General features: G+C 35.9%; 1 protein-coding gene across 9 annotated transcripts in view; it reads left to right on the top strand.

The window, feature by feature from the left end:
- LOC127065470 (CCR4-NOT transcription complex subunit 6-like) overlaps positions 1–20,519 on the top strand; it is a 519,140-nt gene that overhangs the window by 129,200 nt on the left and 369,421 nt on the right. For 7 of the 9 annotated variants that reach the window (XM_050997849.1, XM_050997848.1, XM_050997850.1 and 4 more), the window contains 2 exons: positions 16,551–16,866; positions 16,937–17,112. In XM_050997849.1, coding sequence (XP_050853806.1) covers positions 16,551–16,866; positions 16,937–17,112 — 492 coding nt within the window. Of the gene's footprint in view, positions 1–15,493; positions 15,693–16,550; positions 16,867–16,936; positions 17,113–20,519 lie in introns of those variants that run through there. The other 2 variants (XM_050997853.1, XM_050997852.1) reach the window with 2 other exon arrangements.

The following is a 20,519-nucleotide window of genomic DNA, read 5'->3' as shown; positions in this document are numbered from 1 at the left end:
AGAAGAAGAAGAAGAAGAAGAAGAAGAAGGATAATAATCGAACGAGCGTGAGAACGTTCTTAGCGCGAAAGATGACGAAGATAATATCGAAGCCGTAGGAAGAAACCGCTGGTTGTGTCCACTCGCCTTCGGCTTTCGATAGAAATCGTCCTGGATCCACCTTTCCCGGCCTCGTAGGTGCATTTACCTGCACCCTTCTCTTTCTCTCTCTCTCTCTTTCTCTTTCTCTTTCTCTTTCTCTCTCTCTTTCTTTCTTACTCTCTCTCGTTTCTCTTGGAACAGCTTGCGTATACACACATACATACATACATACGTTTGTATATACGTATATAAAAGAGAGAAAGAGGAATAGGGTCTTTTATAAGAAAGAACAGTAGTATGCGAGCTCGATCACGTGCGCACTCACGCTCGTGCGCTCGCGAGTGAAACAGCGCGAGTGCGCGAGCGCACCACGCGGCATAACCTTATATAACGCAACGACACACTTGCATCCAGAAGGAATGCGGTGCATGCGCCTTAATTGGCCCCGCGAGTGCGCGAGTTATTTTAGCGGGGCTTGGATCGGCACGAGCTGATATACTCGACACCATCATCGAGTCACATTCGAGAGAAGCGCGTGCCCGATAGAATAGTACAGAGCGAGAGTTTCTCCTTTACTAAATTATCCTGATCGTTCATTGCTGGTTCGAAGGAAGTCATCTTAGTTTAGCTAGTGTCGCCGAGGAAAGAAGAAGATATCTCCCTTACTACGTAGTTTTCATGAACGGGAATGATGATTAAGAGAGAGAGAGAGAGAGAGAGAGAGAGAGAGAAACAAGATCGTTTTCACCTTCTCATCTATTTTCTCGTAATTAATCGAAAAGCTTTATATCCTCTAACTTTTTCATTTTTTTTTTCTATTCGACGAAGGTCGTCGCAAAATTATTCTATTTTATGTTAAACAAAGCGAAGTGAAAATGATTGCATAAAATCAGGTTGTTTATCTCCTCTGCCTTCTCTACTTTACTGCACCCTTCCTTCTTTCATTCATCCCTTTATATTCTCTTTCTGTATTGAGAGACCGAATGAGAGATCGCTTTCTCCTTCTCGTTTATTTTCTCGTAATTAATCGAAAAGCATTATACGCTTCTAGCTTCTTTCATTTTTCTCTTTTTTTCTTTTCTATTTATTTATTTATTTATTTATTTATTTATTTTTTTTTTTTTTGAGGAAAAACGTCGCGAAATTATTCTCTTTTATATTAGACAAAACGAAGTGAAAATGATCGAATAAAACCAAGTTATTTATCGCCTCTGCCATCCTTCCGCATCCCTTTCGTTTAACATTTTCTCTCTGTGTTTGAGAGACCGAATAAGAAATAGTTGTTTCATGAGCGGTAATTAAACATTTCTAAATTCATATGCGAACTTATTAGCATTAGTTTAGTTTAACCATTAAAGCTGACCGAGAAATATGACAATAAATTCGAGGAAGTGGATATTAGCGTGCAAAAAGGCTGCTGAACTCGACTCGACTGAACGCGACGCGTCGCAAAGCGAAGGAGGAAGCGAATTCTCTTAACGAGCGGGATTAGCGCGTGCGTCGCGACTCGTTAATGAGTCATATATCCATATATATATATACATATATATATATGTATATATATGTATGTATGTATGTACACGTGCAACTTGAAATGCTCAAGTAGCGATCACGCCTATAATTTTTTTTTTTTTTCCTATAAGATTAAATACCAATGTCCTTAACCTTCTAACACATCTTCTGCAATGAAACTCACATAGTCTGGACTGTATAGTTTCTTTTTTTATTTTTTTTTTTTATTATTTTTTCTTCTTTCATTTCTTTAACCCACCCCAACCCTCCCCCTCCCATGCTCCGCCACCATTCTCTTGACGGATGATGATCGATAGACACGAAAGAGGTATTACGTAAAACGAAAGAGTGAGTTCGTGAATTGACAACAACATTCTGCTTTATTATGCGAGTCCGACGTTCGATTTATGCTACGTATCGTACATACATATATACATAGATATCAACGGGAATCTAAAAGGAATTATTCAGAGAGAGATTTCACGCTCAACGTAGATCTCCATTGATTTATAATACGACCTCCGACATCATCGAGCGTTAACATTTCCTTTAGTAGTTTGTATCGTAAAACGTAATAGCGAGAAAAATTGTTTTACATATATATATATATATATATTCTTTTCTTTTTCACTTTTCGTACAGAATAATGAATTATAATTAATAATTAATAGAGAAGGGAGAGAGGAAGAGAGAGAGAATTGTTTTTTATTAAATATATTTCCATTTTTTCATATAGTATTATATAATGAATTGTAATTAGTAATTAATTGAGAAGACAGAAAACCACATATATCTGCATATATATATATTTATATTTATAAGGGTATTGTCTTAGATTTAAGATTAACGACAACGCGTGATTATTTACTTCTGGCGAAAGGCTTAAAGGATTTTCTTTGAGAAAGGCAAAAGGGACATCGTAGTTCGTGGTTCCTGGCAATAAACTAATTATCGTCTAAGAGAATCGATGGCCTGGCTCTTCTTCTCTTGCACTTCGACCCAAGTCTATGGAACAAGTGCTAAATCGCGATATCCTGTATCTCTCTCTCTCTCTCTCTCTCTCTCTTTCTCTGTATAAGTGCTAATGGCCTAAGGAGTCTGCTAGCCGGTGCTAATAAACCACTCTCCGCACCTTCGATAATTAGAAGCTAATTAATCTTCGAACGATCGTCGAAGAAAAGTAGAGAGAGAGAGAGAGACTGCTTAGACTCCTTCTCGTGTTATCGTATTTTGGATATCTACGACGATATCTTCCGGCAACATCTGCACCTTATGAGTTCCTCTTCCTTGTATAGTATTTTCTATTTTTTTTCCATGCTTTTAATTACTCTTTGTTTACTTACTTATTTTCTTTTTTTCTTCTTCTTATTCTTCTTATTATTATTATTTATCGTTGAAAGCTCGTAAAATATATACACGAAAGTATTTACCAGTAAATATAATAAATAGCATTTATCTATGTAACACGTTCGAATAAATTATTATATACATACATATATATATACATATAAATAATAAATATATAATAAATTATTACACACACATATATATATACATAAATAATAAATACATACATACATACACACGCACACATACACACACATACATAAAAAGCTAAAAAAAAAGTGAATGAATCTAAATGGTTTCTCTGTTCGTTTGACACGAATAAACGGGGATAAATTGTTGGCGCGAAGCAAGAAGATATACATATACACGTGCACGCTATAATAATACCTACAATGGTATCACGCAAGAGCGGCAGAAGAAAAGCCAAGTAGTTGAGTGGGCAAGAAGGTGTTTTTTATCGGCCCGGAGAATTGTGCAAGCCATGCTTGTGCGTCTCTCAAGGGTATAACGTGTTATGAATCGCACTACTCTGGGACGGTGTAAAGTGCATAGCTAAGCTTAAGCTTCTTAAGTTACAATACCCTGCTAAAGTTACAAGAATGCAAGGCAAGGCTCTTTATTTCCAACGTAAAACAGGGGCACCCGTCGGCTCCAAACGAATCAGAAAGAGGAATTACATGGATAATGTCCGACGAGTGTAATCTCTCGTTATACCACGAACCATCTTAAAGATTAATACGCATTATTATACGATTTCGTTGAGTCTTCCTTTTTCTTTTCTTTTCTTTTCTCTCTTAACGCATTAACGAAGATATCAACGTTCAAATTTACGATTAATTACGTCGCGAATTGATATACGTACTTATAGAAAAAGAAAAAAAAGAAGAAGTTGAATTGTTTCAATTCGTGAACATCATCGAAGGTAATTTAAAAGCGTACAGATAAACGTGATAATATCCGATGATATATACGCGACATCTTAAAAAATGATTACTTATTTACATATCACAATATCCTTTAATCTTTTCTTCATCGATATAATTAACGACAGATTTCAAACGCTCGAATAGAAACTACAATGAATTATTATAAATCGGTATAGCCATGGGGTAAAAAAAAATATGTCGAAATATTAATTATGAATATATTCGAAGGTCGTTTGAATATCTGTATAAGTATTTAATCGACGATTGACGTTGCGTAGCATTTAGTGAAAGGTCGAAGAATTATATAGAAGAGAAAAGATCCTTTCGAGGATTTTCGACGCAGGATAGCGTTGATTCGATCGGCGGCTATTCGATCGTGGCCTCGGTCTATCGAAGAGTCATCGGTGATGTTCGAGGTCATTTAACCGCCCTTTCTCTCTCTCTCTCTCTCTCTCTCTCTCTCTCTCTTTCACTCTGCGACGGAATTAATCTACATATAACCACCGTGACACGTGCGCCTTTCTTCACGATCTTCACGATTTTCGCGAGATACTCGTCTCTCTCTTTCTCTCTTTCTCTCTTTCTCTTACTCTCTTACTCTCTTACTCTTTCTTACGCGTAGTACGCTTTCGCGAGATATCGTTAAAGATCGAGCAAGGAAGCCGAGTTTCCCTGAGACGGGTTCGCGCGGCACCTTCGATTTATTTCATCGATACTGGTAATTGCTTCCAAGAAGGTCGTCTTACGCTAACAAGTTAAGTTTCTCTCTCGGAGAGAAGTCTAGACACAACCAGTCCGTTACTATCTTTCTCTGTTCGACTTTAAAGATCTTGCTTCTTCTTCTTCTTCTTCTTCTTCTTCTTCTTCTTTTTGTTGTTCTTGTTCTTCCTTATCCTTTATATTTCCTTCCTATCGATGCATTCATAATTTTATAAGAAATCGTTGCGTCTATATACGAGATCGTTCGAGGATGAGGAAGAAGAAAAATAGAAAAAAGAAAGAAAAAGAAAACTTTATATATATATATATTAATATATTTACATATATTAAAAGATTGTAAAAACATAAAAATATAAGCAAGTGCGAGCTCACACATAACTGTGACCGAGCCATTTCATTCGTTATATTCATTAAGACCAATCGAATTGATCGTTCGATCGTTAACTTTTGACCTAGTTTATTTCAAACAAAAAAGAAAAAAAAAAGAAAAGAGAAAAGAAAGTAACTGAACAAAAATAAACAACGATCTACGATCTTTAACATTTAGGAGGTACGATGGAACGAACTCGGTGAATCGATGAAATTCTTAATCATTCTGAGTTGCGAAATGTTCGATCTCGAAATTCTTTAAGGGGAACGTGTGTAATGCATTTTAGAATCGAGTTGGCAAAGAGATCACTACTTAGGTCAAAGTTCAATCGACATGTTCGTTAACTCTACGATCTGTTAGAGAAGGGAAGGAGATGTGTACGGTTGTATTAAACGGAAAGAGAAGAAGAGAGAACGATGACGAGCCATTTTCTGTCTCGCGGATAAACGATACTACTTTCAAAGAGAGCGAGAGAGAGAGAGAGATAGACGAAAAGAGTATATGTGTGTATGAAAAAGAGAAAGATAGAGATAGAAGAGTTAACTTGAACCTTTAGTGCTCGTTACGAATCGTTCGAGCTAATCGGTCGACTCGAGAGGACAACGATGACGACGAAAATTATCGGTGAGTAGGGTTATCGTCGTGCATCTCTTCGACGAACGTTGACGATGACGATGACGATGACGATGACGACGAAGATGAAGAAAAAGAAGAAAAAGAAGAAGAAGAAGAAGAGGTCCGTCCTTTCTTTTATCACGGAAGCGAACGATGAACTCTCGCGAGGATCGATATGGATCTTTCTCTTTCTCTCTGTCTCTGTCTCTCTCTTTAGGTTCTTTAAGGGGGAGGAAATAATCGATAGATCGCCGTGAAAACGGTAAATACCTAGCAGCCAATTCGTTCCTCTTGCGTACTTACTAATGGCCGGTGATTATAACAGGAGTTTCGATCGATTCCGGAAACGATACTTTCTTGATAATCGTGTACGAGTTACTACGATCGAGATCTTTCAATTCTAAGACGAGGAATTAGATAGAGAAAGGATTTTCTCTTTTTCGATAATCAAAAAATCATTCGAAGAGATCCAATTGTTGAAATTTGAAAAGAAAGTTGAGAAACTTATTTTTCCGTTTGATTTGACGGACATTTTAGATCGAATAAGTAGTACGATTTAAGTATTACTTAGGTATAATTGGTAAAGATATATTTACGTAATTGGATTGCTTCTGCGTAATTATATCTACGTAATTAGAATTACTTAGTTTCGTTTATTATTATATTTACGATGGTTTACATATACGTGCGTGCGCGCGTCTAAGATAACGAGCATCGTCGTAAGAAAGCGCGTGATGTTTTTTTTTTTCTTTCTTTTTCTCTTCTTTTAAAGTACCTTTCGTAGACACGAAGCAATTAATTATTCGACTTACTCGCACGTAGGTGGGACGAAAGTGACCAAACTCCAACGCGTTACGCAACTTTTCTCTCTCTCTCTCTCTCTTTCTATAAAAAGGAAAAATAACTGTATCTTGTAAAACGGCTGTTTTTTTCTTTTTTTTCTTTTTACGAAATTTCAACCAAAAAGCAGCGAACAAAAGGGAAGATTAATTAACGAGAAAAGAATTTATTTCTTTTTATTCCTCGGCCATTTATTTGTTTATTTATTTATTTATTGATTTTTACAGTTACGTAGCGCATCATGTGAGTCGGACTCACGAATGATTTCGGAAAAAAGAAAAAAAAAAATCTTGGCACGTGTATAATCCGTTGGCTAAACTCGATACCTATCCAAGAGCTTTGAAACGAATGAAGCGAGCAAGCACATTCGATAAAGTGGAAACAGTCGTAAAAACTAATCGCCATGCAGTGCCGGCGGCCTTTGTCCTACTTCTTCTAAACAGAAAGCACCATTAAAAAATGCGTTGTCTGGCTTATCTCGAACATTTAAATTGGCCATTATAGTTGAAAACATCTGCGATGGAGTTAGGTCGTCAACGACAGTACATCTTCTCTTTTCTCTCTCTCTCTCTCTCTCTCTCTCTTTCACTCATATTTGAAAATGTATTCTTCCTTTCGATCGTAGTCACGTTATTGTACCTAGATTGTATTATAGGTACATCACAGAGAATAACTATCGACATAAGCATCGACTATATCGTAATAATGCATAAATTCTTAACTGAAAGTTTTCGTTGAGTTGCAAACGTTAAATAACTATCTGTCCATCTCTCTCTCTCTCTCTCTCTTTATCTCTCTCTCTCAATATCTCTCTCTTTCTTTCTCTAAGTAAGAGCAATAACTTGGCGAGAGTCAAAGAAGCCTTAGGAATACTCGTCGGCACTAGCTCTCGAGGGTTCCTTCGATCTTCGATTCTTCTTCTTCTTCGATCCATTGTGAGGATCCTCGTAGCGTTTTAACCTTTTGACTCGGCGAGACTCAACTTGGCTTATAGCGCCTCCAGGAGACTCTCGCAAGCGTCTCGTTTCACACTCGCATCAGGATTAGCATTTTAGTTCTTCCCTCTTGCTCTCTCTTTCTCTTCTTCTGCTCCTCCTCCTTTTCGATTCCACCCATTCTTTCTCTTTTCATTTTTATCTTAGTCTCTCTCTCTCTCTCTCTCTCTCTCTCTCTCTCTCTCTTTCTCTCTTCCTCTTTCTTTGCTCTCATACGCGCGTTTCATCGTCACGTTTAATCTTCTCCTCTCCTGCAAAATACATTGAATATATTCAAAGTTATTGTGTCGTTATAGTTAAAAGAGTAGGCGTCATAGTATTCGTAGAATGTTACTTGCTATAGATTTCGTTACGAACTATTCGTACATTATTATTATTATTATTATTATTATTATTATTATTATTATTTTGCTTTTTTCAACAATACCAACTATCTCGTCAGATTCATCTCCTCGCTTCTTACTCGGAATTTGATCGTTTGGATTAAACGTTCGTTTTCGAAACTTTTCTTTCCGGTTCCGTTTCTTTTCTTTCTTTTTTCTTTCCTCTTTTCTTTTCAATTAGATAGATAGATAGATTAGATTAGATAGATGGATAGATAGATAGATAGATAGATAAATACGTAGAGAGATAGAGAGAAAAAGAGAGTGACTGAGAGAAAAAGAAAGAGAATTGAAAATTTACTTCTAGATTATTATTTATTTAGACGATCTAAACGTGCCGACAAAGAGATACCTAAGGCGATCGTTTCATTTACAGAGTCATATCATCGCAAGCTTTCTCCTTTCATGTTTGCTCACACCCACTGGTGAACGTCGTTCTTCAAGAGTTTATGGTAATCATACGGAAGGCTTCATACGGAGCGGAACGAATTTGAAATATTATTCACAAATTTTCTATGAACGAACTCGGATCTTCGCGCGTTAGTATTCTTTTTTTTCTTCCTTTTTTTTTAAGTATTTTCCTTTTCTCCCTTTCTTATCTCTTTTTTCTTTTTGTTATTTGTTCGTTTCTTTTTTCTTTTCTTTTTCTACGATTTTTTACGATCTATATATATCTTAGGTGATCTCTCGATCGACATAAGACAAACTCGTTCTATAAATGATGAAATCTGCTTCGAAATCATTCCAAATACGGAGAAAGGGAGTCTTAGATATTACTACCGAACCTACCGGTTGCTAGAGTAATGGATTGGAAAGTACCTACACTCGTTCCGGTAATTGAGACAGGTGTCATCAAGGATTCATACTATTCCTATATCACCCCTCACCCCCGTCTATGGTTACTTCGCAACGGAAATTCGCAGAAAAAGAAAAAAGAAAAAAGAAATAGAAGAGAAGATGATGACGATGATGAAAAAGTTGCTCTCCTTGTCCCCGAGGTAGCCAATTACCGCTTAGACTTGTAACTTTCGAATGATATAAAGACACACGCAGAGAGAAAGAGAAAGAGAGAGAGAGAGAGAGAGAGAGAAATGGAGAGACCATATTCGAACGTGGTCGCGTCTTATACGTTCGTACAAGACGATGACCGTCGATCAGTCATTTTACAATCGCGAAGAATTCGTGTCTTGGAATTAGAAAAAAAAAGTAATAGAAAAAGAACTCTGATTCGCTCGTTCGTTCGAGAGAAAGAGAGATAAAGAAGAAGAAAAAGAATCTACTTCTCTATTTTTCTTTAATTGAGTGACGTCTCTGAACGATTAAGAAACTACCGACTCTCATATAAACCATAGAAATACCGTAATAAGTGCAGAAAGAAGGAACGGACTGACCTCGATGCATAGAGAAAGAGAGAGAGAGAGAGAGAGAGAGACAGAGGGGAGGGGGATAGGGGGTGGTATGGAGTATTTGTGAGGTGAGGTGAGGAAGTGAGGAGAGAAAAAGAAGGAAAGAAAAAGAAAGACGACGGAGGGTTCAAAGATTGGATTAGGTCAGGACGGATTATGACGAAGGTAAAAACGAACGAACGGGATTTCTCGAACGAGCACACACACACACACACACACACAGAAACATGCACATATGTTTACAATGAACTGAATCTGGATCTACTTGGACGATGACGTTCGAGAGAACGTTTTTCGTCTCTGATGGTTCGACCTTAACCTTACTACTTGAAAGAATTCGATCGTGAAGAAGAAGGGAGAGTGGGTGGGTGGAATCGGGTGGGAGAGGGTAGGATGATGGACGAAGAGAAAAAGAAAAAAATGGAAAGAAAGAGAAAGAAAGAGAGAGAGAGAGAGAGAAGTTGGAGAACGGTTTAATGCTCTTTATGCAAAGTATATCGTGTCTTTGGACGGACTTCTAAGGAAAGGAAGTAAGTTAATAAGTGAGTAAGGAAGGAAGGACCTTTGACCTCGAGAGGACTTCTGGGGAGAGTGCTCCTCGTTCTTTTCACAAGTCCAAGAAGAGAACCGAGAGTGGGACGGATCGAATATGGCGCATCACGATGAAAGTAGAGTCGTACTAGTTCGTGGGTGCTCCGCTTTGGCACATGAGTAAACTCGTCGTATTCTCTCTTTCTCTCTCTCTTTCTCTCTCTCTCTCTCTCTCTCTCTCATTCTTTCTTCTTCTTGATGATTGCGGATAAGAAGAGCAAGAAAGGTCACAGAGACGCGAGACGCTTAAACGCCGATATTCTTGAATTTATTTTCGAATATATATGTATGTATATATATATATATATATATATATATATATATATATAACGTATTCGTAGGTTAATCCGAAGCAAAGAGATAGAGATAGAAAGACAGAGAGAGAGAGAGAGAGAGAGAGAGAGAGAGAGAGAGCCGGTTCTTCCGCTTCTTCTTACCATCTTTCTTCTCGATGTCGGTGAATGCATGCCACGGAGATACATGCTCCTCTCTCATCGCGGTTACTAGGCTCGAGAGTGCCGCAAGGTCGGAACATACGGATGAATTGGCCCGATCCCACGGCCTTGATTCCACGCGCGTGCTTCTAACGAGAGTAATAAGCTCCCGATAACGTGCGAAAGTCACCAACACCTATCCTTACACTTTTCTTCCTCTTCCTCTTCCTCTTCCTCTTCTTCTTCTTCTTCCTGCTTCTTCTTTTTTTTCTCTTTTTTTTTCTTTTTTTTTCTTTTTCTTCTTTTACCTCGTTTAATTCAAAATTTCTTTATATCGATACTTCGTGCACCATCGAATCGAAATTATATTCGAACGATCGAATTCATATTCGACCTTGCTACAATAGATTTCTTTTGTATTTTTTTTTAATCGGAATAATTCAATTTTCTTTGAATAATACTACTAACGTAACGTTTCTTCCTAACAGTTTATTAATACGTATTCATTTTTTATATTTATTTTCGTTCCCGCACTCCTTTCGAGCTTCGGCGATCTAGAAAAAAACAATTCGCGGTTACGTAGCCCGACGATAAATAAAGGCTCATTTTTATTGCACGCTCCATTAGACTCGCATCGTTCTGCCTAACGGCGCGCGACAAATTTACATTTACTGTATACCGTTTTCTTTTCTTTTCTTTTAAACATTTAAAAGTCGTAATATTGTTGCGATAGAACAGAGTCTTTAGAAGATTCGTCGGTATTAATGACGTTATTTGTTAATTCGTAGGAACATCGAAGTACCCATATAGAAATGAAACGGTAGCTACGTAAAAAAAAAAGAAAATCTTAATCGGTTTTCAGTAAAGTAACATAATTCATAAATGATTTAAAACTTACATAGCGCGTAATACGCTTTAAATATAAAACGATACTAATTTAATGTCTCAATAGAATTTCATTTCTTTCGATGTCGTTGACTAAACAAGAATATCAATAAGAACGAACGCTAAAAAATTTATCGTAGTCAGTGCATCGTTAAAAAGACATTTTCTTCTCTATGAAATCAAACGCTATTGGAGTCATTAGATTAGAGCTTTTTGAAGTCACGAAACGAATAAAAAATGTCGATTGTACGATCGAACGTTTCCATGAAAAATTAATGAACAGCTGGAAATAAGAATTTTTTTTTGTTTTATGTACTTCAAATACGTTTAAAAAAATACGCACGAAAGGTATATGAATCGTATTATAACGAACAAAGATAATTTGACGTGCGATCGCATCCTTCGAAATTAAAAATGCGAAAGAATGGCCGATGAAAATTTTCTGGAAGAGAATTGAAGAGGTATCTTTCGTTTAACTGAAAATTCGCTTTTCAAACGTTATCGAATTATTATCCCCGTTAGCCCACGCCTTCGTTCACGATCGTTAGGAGATAAAAACAAAGAGCAAGAAAGAGAGAGAGAGAGAGAGAGACAGACAGAGACAGAGAGAAAGAAAGAGAGAGTGAGTGGACGAATGTGTGAGCGAGTGAGAGGGAAGAAAGTATCGAGGAAAATTGCTTCGACGGCCGTTAACTTAAGCGTACTGTAATCATCGTATCGATAATCGATGTCAAAGGTCGACCACATGGCCGAGTGATAAAGATCTCCAACGAAATAATCGGACTAATATGAACGTAACGAGCCATTACTTTAATTTAATCTTTTTTATTTTCTTTTTTTTATCTCATCGAACTTCTTCCTTATATCATATATTTTTCTTGATTATTTATTTATTTATTTATATATATATTTTTTTCTTCTCTCTCTCTCTCTCTCTCTCTCTTTCTCATTTTTCATAAATTACATTTGTGACAAATGCTTAAAGTGCTTAAAGTTCGATTTTATATATTTTCTTTCCCCTTTCATTCCTTTTTTTTTATCCGATACATTTTATAGATATCTCTATCGATCATGAAAGATCATAATCGTAGAGTGGAAAGAAAATAGAATTTCATCTTTCCACGAATACGTTTCTAACATAGACACGTCTGTCAGACACGTTCTACAATAAATTCGTGACGTAAATCTCGAGAGTACGAGGCAGTTTGCAACGGGGAGATGTACGCTCGGTAAAGAATTTGCGACTAGACGTGTAGGACGTGTCGACGAAGAAGACGAAAGAATCGTGCTTTGCGTTAAAGCTTAAGAGGACCAAGAGGTCTTTTTTATATTTTTAAAAAAATAATATTCTTGCAAAGTGTGTTCTTCATTTCATTTTTTCATTTCTCTCTCTTTTTTTTTTTTTTATAGTTACGATTAATTGAAATCTGATGCGATTTCAGTCGACTGTACGAAAGATACGTAATATTTTGAGAAATTATTTTTTTCTTAAGAGAGAAAAAGAAAGAAAAAAAGAATCAAAGAAATACAGAAAAAAAAAATAAACAGAAACAAAGAAAAAAGAGTTGCGTTTGTTCGAAAATGAAATATATTTTCTTTCTAGGAAGAACACGAACCAAAGAGCGCAATCTCCCCTAAAGTTTGTCAGCGACGGTTATCGATTTAAGGGCGCATCCTTCCCTATTTGTCACGTTGCTCTTTTCCCAGCAAGATTACGAGTTCTGTCCCATACGAGTGTGGAACTAATCCGTCATATACGAGGGATAAGCAAATATATCTTGGAGAAATTCTCTCGAGTATACTATACCACGGATTTTGGATTTCAGGAAAAGATGAAATATCTTTCCTACCTTTTGATATCGTTCGATATTAATATTTATTTTCGGAGTGTAATAATATCGAATATATAAATATATTGAATATATATATATTTTTTTTCGATATGTATTCGATATATTAATTTATTCTTTCTTTTTTTTTTTGTTTTTCATTTTTACGCGAATAAGAAACAAGAAAAGAGAATCAAGAGAAAATTTATGAAAGTTGCACCAAGGAAGGAACGAATCGAAGCGATATAATGGTAAAATCATCGTGAAACGAGTTCCATTTAGTTTTGTGGTCGAGGGAATAGCCATTACGTTTGATGAACGTTTGCGGTTACGTCACTCTTAGTAGTATCTTCGTCTTGTTGCCGAAGCCACCGAAACTCTACGTTTCCGGAAATATATAGTTGATAGTAAAAAGAAACAAACGATTACTTCTTCTTTTTTTTTCTTACTTTTTCATATCAAGCAAGTTTTCCGACAGAAACTGATCGTAACTCGTATAAACTATTTCCATTGCTTAAAATGTTAGCTCGATGCGCCTGAATGTTGTTTGCACGATTTACACGACGTCTAAATTGTAATATACCTACAGGCGACGATATAAACCTCATGTTTTCTGTTTTATATGTATTTATTTATTTTTTTCATCATTCGTAGCGTAGTATGACTTTAGCGAAAAGTACGAACGAAATATGAATTACAGTGCTATGGGGAAACACCGTTTTCACTGTGCGTTTATTATAACTTGAAGAAAGATGTTTTTATTTAGTCCATAGAAAATTTAAATCGATGTGTTTGGAAAATATTACGGTGAACTTGATATACTCGACGTACTAATTGTACAGTAATTAGAATTTTTCGTTGAGATACTCTGAGAGAAGAAAAAATCGTTTCATCGTGCTGTCTGATCTAAATATCTATCTATAAGTAATAATTAAGTGATTAAAAAATAAATATTTCAGAAAATATAAGATATATTTGAATATAAATATATTTATATATACACACACATTATATATATACACATATACACATTATATATATAATATTGAAATCATAATTGGAATGCAATAATCGTTCTGCAATATTTTTTATATATTAGTAAAAAATTCGTAGTCCATATAAGCATGTGTATATACTTAGTAAATAGGTGAATATGCATACATACATACATACATACATACATATATATATTTGGTAACACGTATAGCCGAGCATGGAGCCGTCTAGACGCGGAGGCGTCTGCACGGAAACTGAAATGCATTCACCGTTGAACATTTTGCTCTTAGCCTGATTCAGTTCGGTTCTCTTTGGAACTTAATTTTCCGTGATATAATACGCTCGAATTCTCATAAGAGTAAAACGTCGTTACTTTACTTAGAGACCTCGTTTACGAAAACTAAAAACGAGAAGCTTCATTTTTTTCTTTTCTTTTTATTTATTTATTTATTTTTTTATCGTCAAAGAGTTCTAACAAGTACATATATTTAATAATTTACAGACGTAAGAAACTTCTCTCTTTTTTTTTTCTTCTTCTTTTTTTTTTCTTCTTCTTAACGTCGATAAAATTTCTTCTTCGCCGTTCGAAAATTTGATATTCTTTACGCGACTTATCCAATAGAAGTCGAGATTGGCTCGATGGCCGTCGGATAGCTCCCAAACGCATCTTGTTTTTAATGTAACATTATTTTGCTGTGCACGCGGAAGCTGTTACGTGGAATAGATATATCTCTGAGAACGATAGATACATACATACATATATATATATATATATATATGTATGTATGTATGTATGTATGTATCTATATATGTATTTACTCTGATATCCCTTTTAGAATTAGAAAGAACAAAGCAAAAGAAATCGTGAAATAAAAAAGATTTTTAACGAGATAAAATTTACGCCGCATATAGACGAATAAAATGAAATATTCGGAAAACGTAAATGTCGTCGGTATAATCATTTAACAGTAAACAACGCTCGAGCCAATTCATTTATTTCGATACTTGTTATATCAATTATGAAAAACAATAACGTTGTTGTAGTTATTATTACGTAAGTTTTCTTCACGAGTAGATATAATCGATCATTTTCAGATATATTATACCTTAAATTTAGAAATTACGATCTATAAACGATAAACGTGAGAAAGATGAAAGTATTGGTTTTTGTCTAATATACTTCCTACATTCGTTTCAAGATGGCATCAACGTTCAATGCGACCATCTAGATAAATTTCTTTTCTAATTTATACGAATTTTATAGATTTAATGATATTTTATTATTCGAATCGATTTGATATCGTCAATTTTTGTTCTTACACGTGTACGTACAATACGCTTTTATTTATTTGTCGTTTCTTTCTTCTTTTTTTCTTTGTTTTCATGGTTTAGGTATAAAAGACGTTTCGACCAATTAGAAGCGATAGAATTCTAGTTAGTATTTAATATCGACGACAAGAGACGACGGTTAGTTAAGCACGAAATTCCCTATATATATGACCTTTCTAGTGGCAAAGTTGTTTCGTAGGTTTGTTCGGTAATTTCGGCTGCTTCGGGAAGATTCGGCAGTACAGTAGCCAATCAGAAACGTTTGTAGTTCACGATCGGTGCAGTTGATAAATGGAGGATTTGTGTTTGTCAAGGTAGTTTTGTTTACGCGATAATTTTCACTCGGAATCAACTCCTCGCGTGTTTCGTGTGTGCTAAGAGGTAGATGAAGGTGCGTAACAGTATCCTTCGGTTTTCGCATTAAAATTGACAGGTACGAATGGTCTCGCTGCTGAGAAAGTTAATTCAACTCAAAGGATCTGTCGTCCGGAACATATGAACTTTGTAGGATGGAAGGATTATTCCCACATTGAAAAATGACAGTTACTCTCTACAAATTTATTTTCCCGAGGATATATTCATAATCTACGTTTAGTCTTTAATCGATAATAATGTTAATAACAATTAGATCTTTTCATCTTAAACGAATTTTATTGTAATATCGTTGCTTCTTCAACATAGGTTATGAGTTTAGCGATAGTGTACGGCGATGTGTTAAGTAATGTATGGGAAAGTTTACTATGTTTCAATTTTAACGTTTACATTATTTTTATTCATTATTCTAACCTAATTGAAGAAGTTTACAGTCGATGTAAACTTTCCTCGAACTTTCTTATACTTGCTATAAACTTTGTCTGTGAGCAAATAAAATAATATCACGATTAAAGCACTTTTTGTCGTAACGTGTTAATAGAAGCTAACATATTGCAGCTTTCTCTAATTCGTTCGGGGAATACTAATTATTGTTCGTGCACTGCGATAGCTCTATTAATATATCATAACCTTAGATATTTTTTTCTTAATCGAGCTATACCAAGGAACAAGGCGTGCTACTTTTTCACGATATGGCACTTCTAGATATTCGACGTATAATTAAAGTTATTAGTATCACGAGCACCAATAGATCTTATAGATTAGTTTATTGTTTGCAAAAGCACAGCTGATCGCAGATCGTGCATAGACTTAGAAAAAGATTACTTTGGTTGTTATATACGTATCTCAGTAGTTATATAATATTACTAATCCTAGTATTACAAATTATACTAATGTGAATTCTTTCTATTGTTTAAAGGATTTAAGATGTCCCGTAATCACAAGGACAAGTATGAAAATTCTAATCCACATCGTACGCACACTATCATGTCCACGGAGGACGCAAACTCCGGGAAGAAATCTTATTGGCCGGAGTTGGAGATAACAGGCAGTATAAGAAACTTGAGTCCAAATTTATGGCAGCTAACTCATCTAACGGCATTGTATCTAAATGGCAATAGTTTACAAAGAATACCATCAGAGATTTGCCGTTTAACGAATTTACGTGCTTTAGATCTGAGTAGCAACAAATTGCGCAGTTTACCTGCGGAACTGGGGGACCTCATCTACCTCAGGTACGAATCCTTAAATATTTAATAATATTTTACATATCTTTTGATACTTAAGAAATTTCTTTTATTTCAGGGAGTTGTTATTAAACCAAAACTATCTTCGCGTGTTACCGTACGAGTTAGGAAAATTATTCCAGTTACAAGTGCTAGGACTTCAAGGTAATCCTCTCAGCAAGGAAGTAATGGCGTTGTACGGAGAACCATCTGGAACCCACAAGCTGCTGTCGTACATGCTGGACAATTTACAAGGTAAGTACTTTCTTATCCGTTCATCGACGAATAAAATTTTCACGTATTGTTTAAACATTTTATAATTTCATAATCGCACGGAATCGTAATTGAAACTTTAAACATAAAATAAAGATTTGTTTTAGATAAATTTTAATTTATAGTTACATCACATTGTTTACATTAGCAGCTAACGTAATGTTTACTATTAGAATCTTGACTTAAATATACATAACTATACCTAGACAGATGCGAGGATAAAGTCACTATCCTACTTACTCATTGCAACCGTTAATAAGTTAACTTTCTTTCAAACATCTTATTCGTTTCCTACTTCATCGACCGTCCGTTGTACGATAACGTCACTCCCTGTAACGAACGATTTATCGTTCCCTTCTCAACTTACCTTATACGTAGTTAGATGGCACTACGGATTTTATATTCCATTTTTTTTTATTTCTTTTTTATTTAAATCTTTGAGAAAAGAAATACGAATGTTTAAGCCATTTATTTATAAATAATCATTTTTGAATCTTCTCAAATCATTCCATTTATAACACGTGTTTCTACGTAAAAAAAAAAGAAAAAAGATAGAAAAATTAAAAAAACTTAGGAAAAATTAAGGGAAAAAATATTTCTTGGAATAATAAGTAAATAAATAAATGAATAAATAGAAACGTAATAAAATAAATAATTAAAAAAAAAAAGAAGAAGGGGGAAAAAACAAACAGAAAAAGGATTTGGTATATATTGGAAAGATATGTTTCTAGCGTGCTCCATGAAATTAATCGTTCATCGTACCTCAGGCGGTCTAAGAATACCAGACCTTTTGGAAGCACATAGAACGTATTAGTGCCTACATAATTTAATTTCTTTTAACATCGAGGTCAAGTGGGTGTGCCGGAGTCGCGGGCAAGGTGGGCGGACGTTAGATTACGTTAGGGAATGCTTAGAGAGAACAAGGAGGAAAAGTAGAAGGAAGAGGAGAAATAATAGAAGCAAAAGAGAACGAGAAAGAGACTGAGAGAGAAAAAGAGAGAGAGAGAGAGAGAGAGAGAGAGAGAGAGAGAGAGAGAGAGAGAGAGAGAAAGAGAAAGAAAGAGAAAGAGAGTGAGGGCTAAGAGGGAGAGCCGGGAGGGCGAGCCAGAAGGAAGGGCGTATTGCCATCCATTGTGTTTCATAATTTTTTTTAGTTATCCGATTGCCTCAAAGGTCTTGGTTGTACTATTCCGCTTATCCATTGTTCTCTGACTTTTACTATTCGGCACTGCAATACCTTGTCAGTCATCTCTCTCGTAACGCTTAGCTCCTCCGAGCTCTTCCATCATCGATACGATATAAGGATCATATATAATATGATGTGTATATATAGTATGTTTTATATATATATGCAGTATATATATATATATATATACATATATGTACATTATTCTCTTGTTATCCTTTAACCTTCCTTCAGCGATCTCCTTTTGTTCCCTTCCTTCCTTCCTTGCTTGCTTGCTTGCTTGCTTGCTTGCTTGCTTCCTTTCTTCCTTCTTTCCTTCCTCCATCTTGCTTCGCTCCTTTCATTCTATTCTTGTTGCAAATATTAAACTTGGTACTTCCTTTATAACGTATCGAATTCACGTTTGCTCTGCAACGGTTATCATCATCCAAGTTTTCTACCAAGAATTCGACCAAGCACGTTCCACTCGAAAAGATTTTGCCCAATTTTGCGCCCAATTTTATTTTCATTCCGAAACTTACGTATAATATGGATTTTTCTTGCTTATTTTAACTATAAGAGAGAGAGAGAGAGAGAGGGAGATGGAGAAAGAGAGAGAGAAATTCGGCAGAAGCTTCGTATTCTCGACGTTATAGGAATGAAAAGAGAACGCTTTTTCCTCGTCACTACCGTGATACTTTTGGATACGATCCAAAATGGTGCTTCTTTCCCTCCGAAATTCGTCCAATCGTTATCAGATCGATCGAATGCCAGAGAAACAGCCAAGCTAGAGATTCCCTCTCTTTCTCTTTTTTCGTTTTCTTTTTTCCTATTCAAGTGTAAGACTTATCTTTCGGATTTCCGTTCTCCAAAATGGCGTCTACGAGTCGCCCCTTTCTTCGTAACTTTTATCCCATCCAATTTTTGCTAAGATTTCGATAAGCTTTACAGATCCGATTAGTTCTGATACGACGATCGTTTCGGAATAAGTAAAAGTAAAAAGAACGAGAACGAAAGAGAGAGAAAGAAGGAAGGAAAAAAAAAGAACAAAAATAGAGCAGAAACGTGCCGATTAAAATCGGTCATTTGGAAACGGATCGAATAGGTTTGTCCAATATCGTCGATACGCTTTCTAGCGACATTTGAGAAATCGTTTCTATTATCGAGTTACTAGGTCGAATTATGAGCGCGTACTCGTTCGTTCGAAGTTTACCATACAAAATTACTTTCTTCGTCCTTTGACACGTACGTTAAAGGGTTAAAAAGATAGATAATAAGAACGATAATAAAAGGGTAGGTTATTTAGAGGAGTAAGAGGATATATGTGAAAGAAAATTGGATGAGATACGGAATTGACGAGCCCATGGGCCAGCGTGACGAGGTTATATGACTGGAACGGAAGGAAGAGAAAAGAAAGGAGAAAGAGAAAAGGAAAGGGTGGCCTGGAGGGAGACGATGGAGGGAGGAAGAGTGCAGGGGGGAGGGGAAAAGGATGGCTCGCGATTCGCTCGGTCGGCCACTGCCACCTCAGCCGTGTAATTACGCGCGAGCCTCGTCTTCTTGACTCCGTGTAATTGAGGACGACTCCGAGGGGAGAAAGTGAACCGTCTCTCTTTCTCTTTCTCTCTCTTCCGCTCTTACATCCCTCTCTCTTCTCCTTCTCCTTCTCCTACTCCTCTTCGTCCTCTTCCTACTCCTACACAACTTATACTCTTCTTATACTATTCTCATTGTCGACACGAGCGAGTTTCGCCTGGCAATATGTGTATATATATATATATATATTTGTGTGTGTGTTTGTTTATGTATGTATATGTATGTATGTGTGTATCATATATGTATCGGTCGTTGGAAAAATTTCTCGACGTTTACATTACGATACATATGTGTACATACACGTTATGCCTGTTCTCTACGTATAGATAATAATAGCGGGTGTGTGTGTGCGTCTATAACAGCAAATGTAATTTATTCCATTTTTGTTATAAGTTCCTTCAACACACACACACACACGCACACGCACACAGAGGTTTCTATCCGGCTAGATTATTTTCTAGATTATTTTCTAAAATTATTTTCTCTCTCGGGAGAAAGTTCTCTTTTTTTTTTTCCTTCCTTTTCCTTTTTAGAATCGGTAGACGATAAGAACGTTTTCTTAATCTTAAACATTATTAAGATTTTGGGATAACGGACGAGTTTTGCTTGGGATATTATAATACCGCAA

The sequence above is a fragment of the Vespula vulgaris genome, chromosome 8 (assembly GCF_905475345.1).
Source record: "Vespula vulgaris chromosome 8, iyVesVulg1.1, whole genome shotgun sequence".
NCBI classification, from domain to species: Eukaryota; Metazoa; Arthropoda; class Insecta; order Hymenoptera; family Vespidae; genus Vespula; species Vespula vulgaris.
The sequence above is the reverse complement of the archived record's forward strand: the minus strand, read 5'-3'. Positions and strand labels throughout refer to the sequence as shown.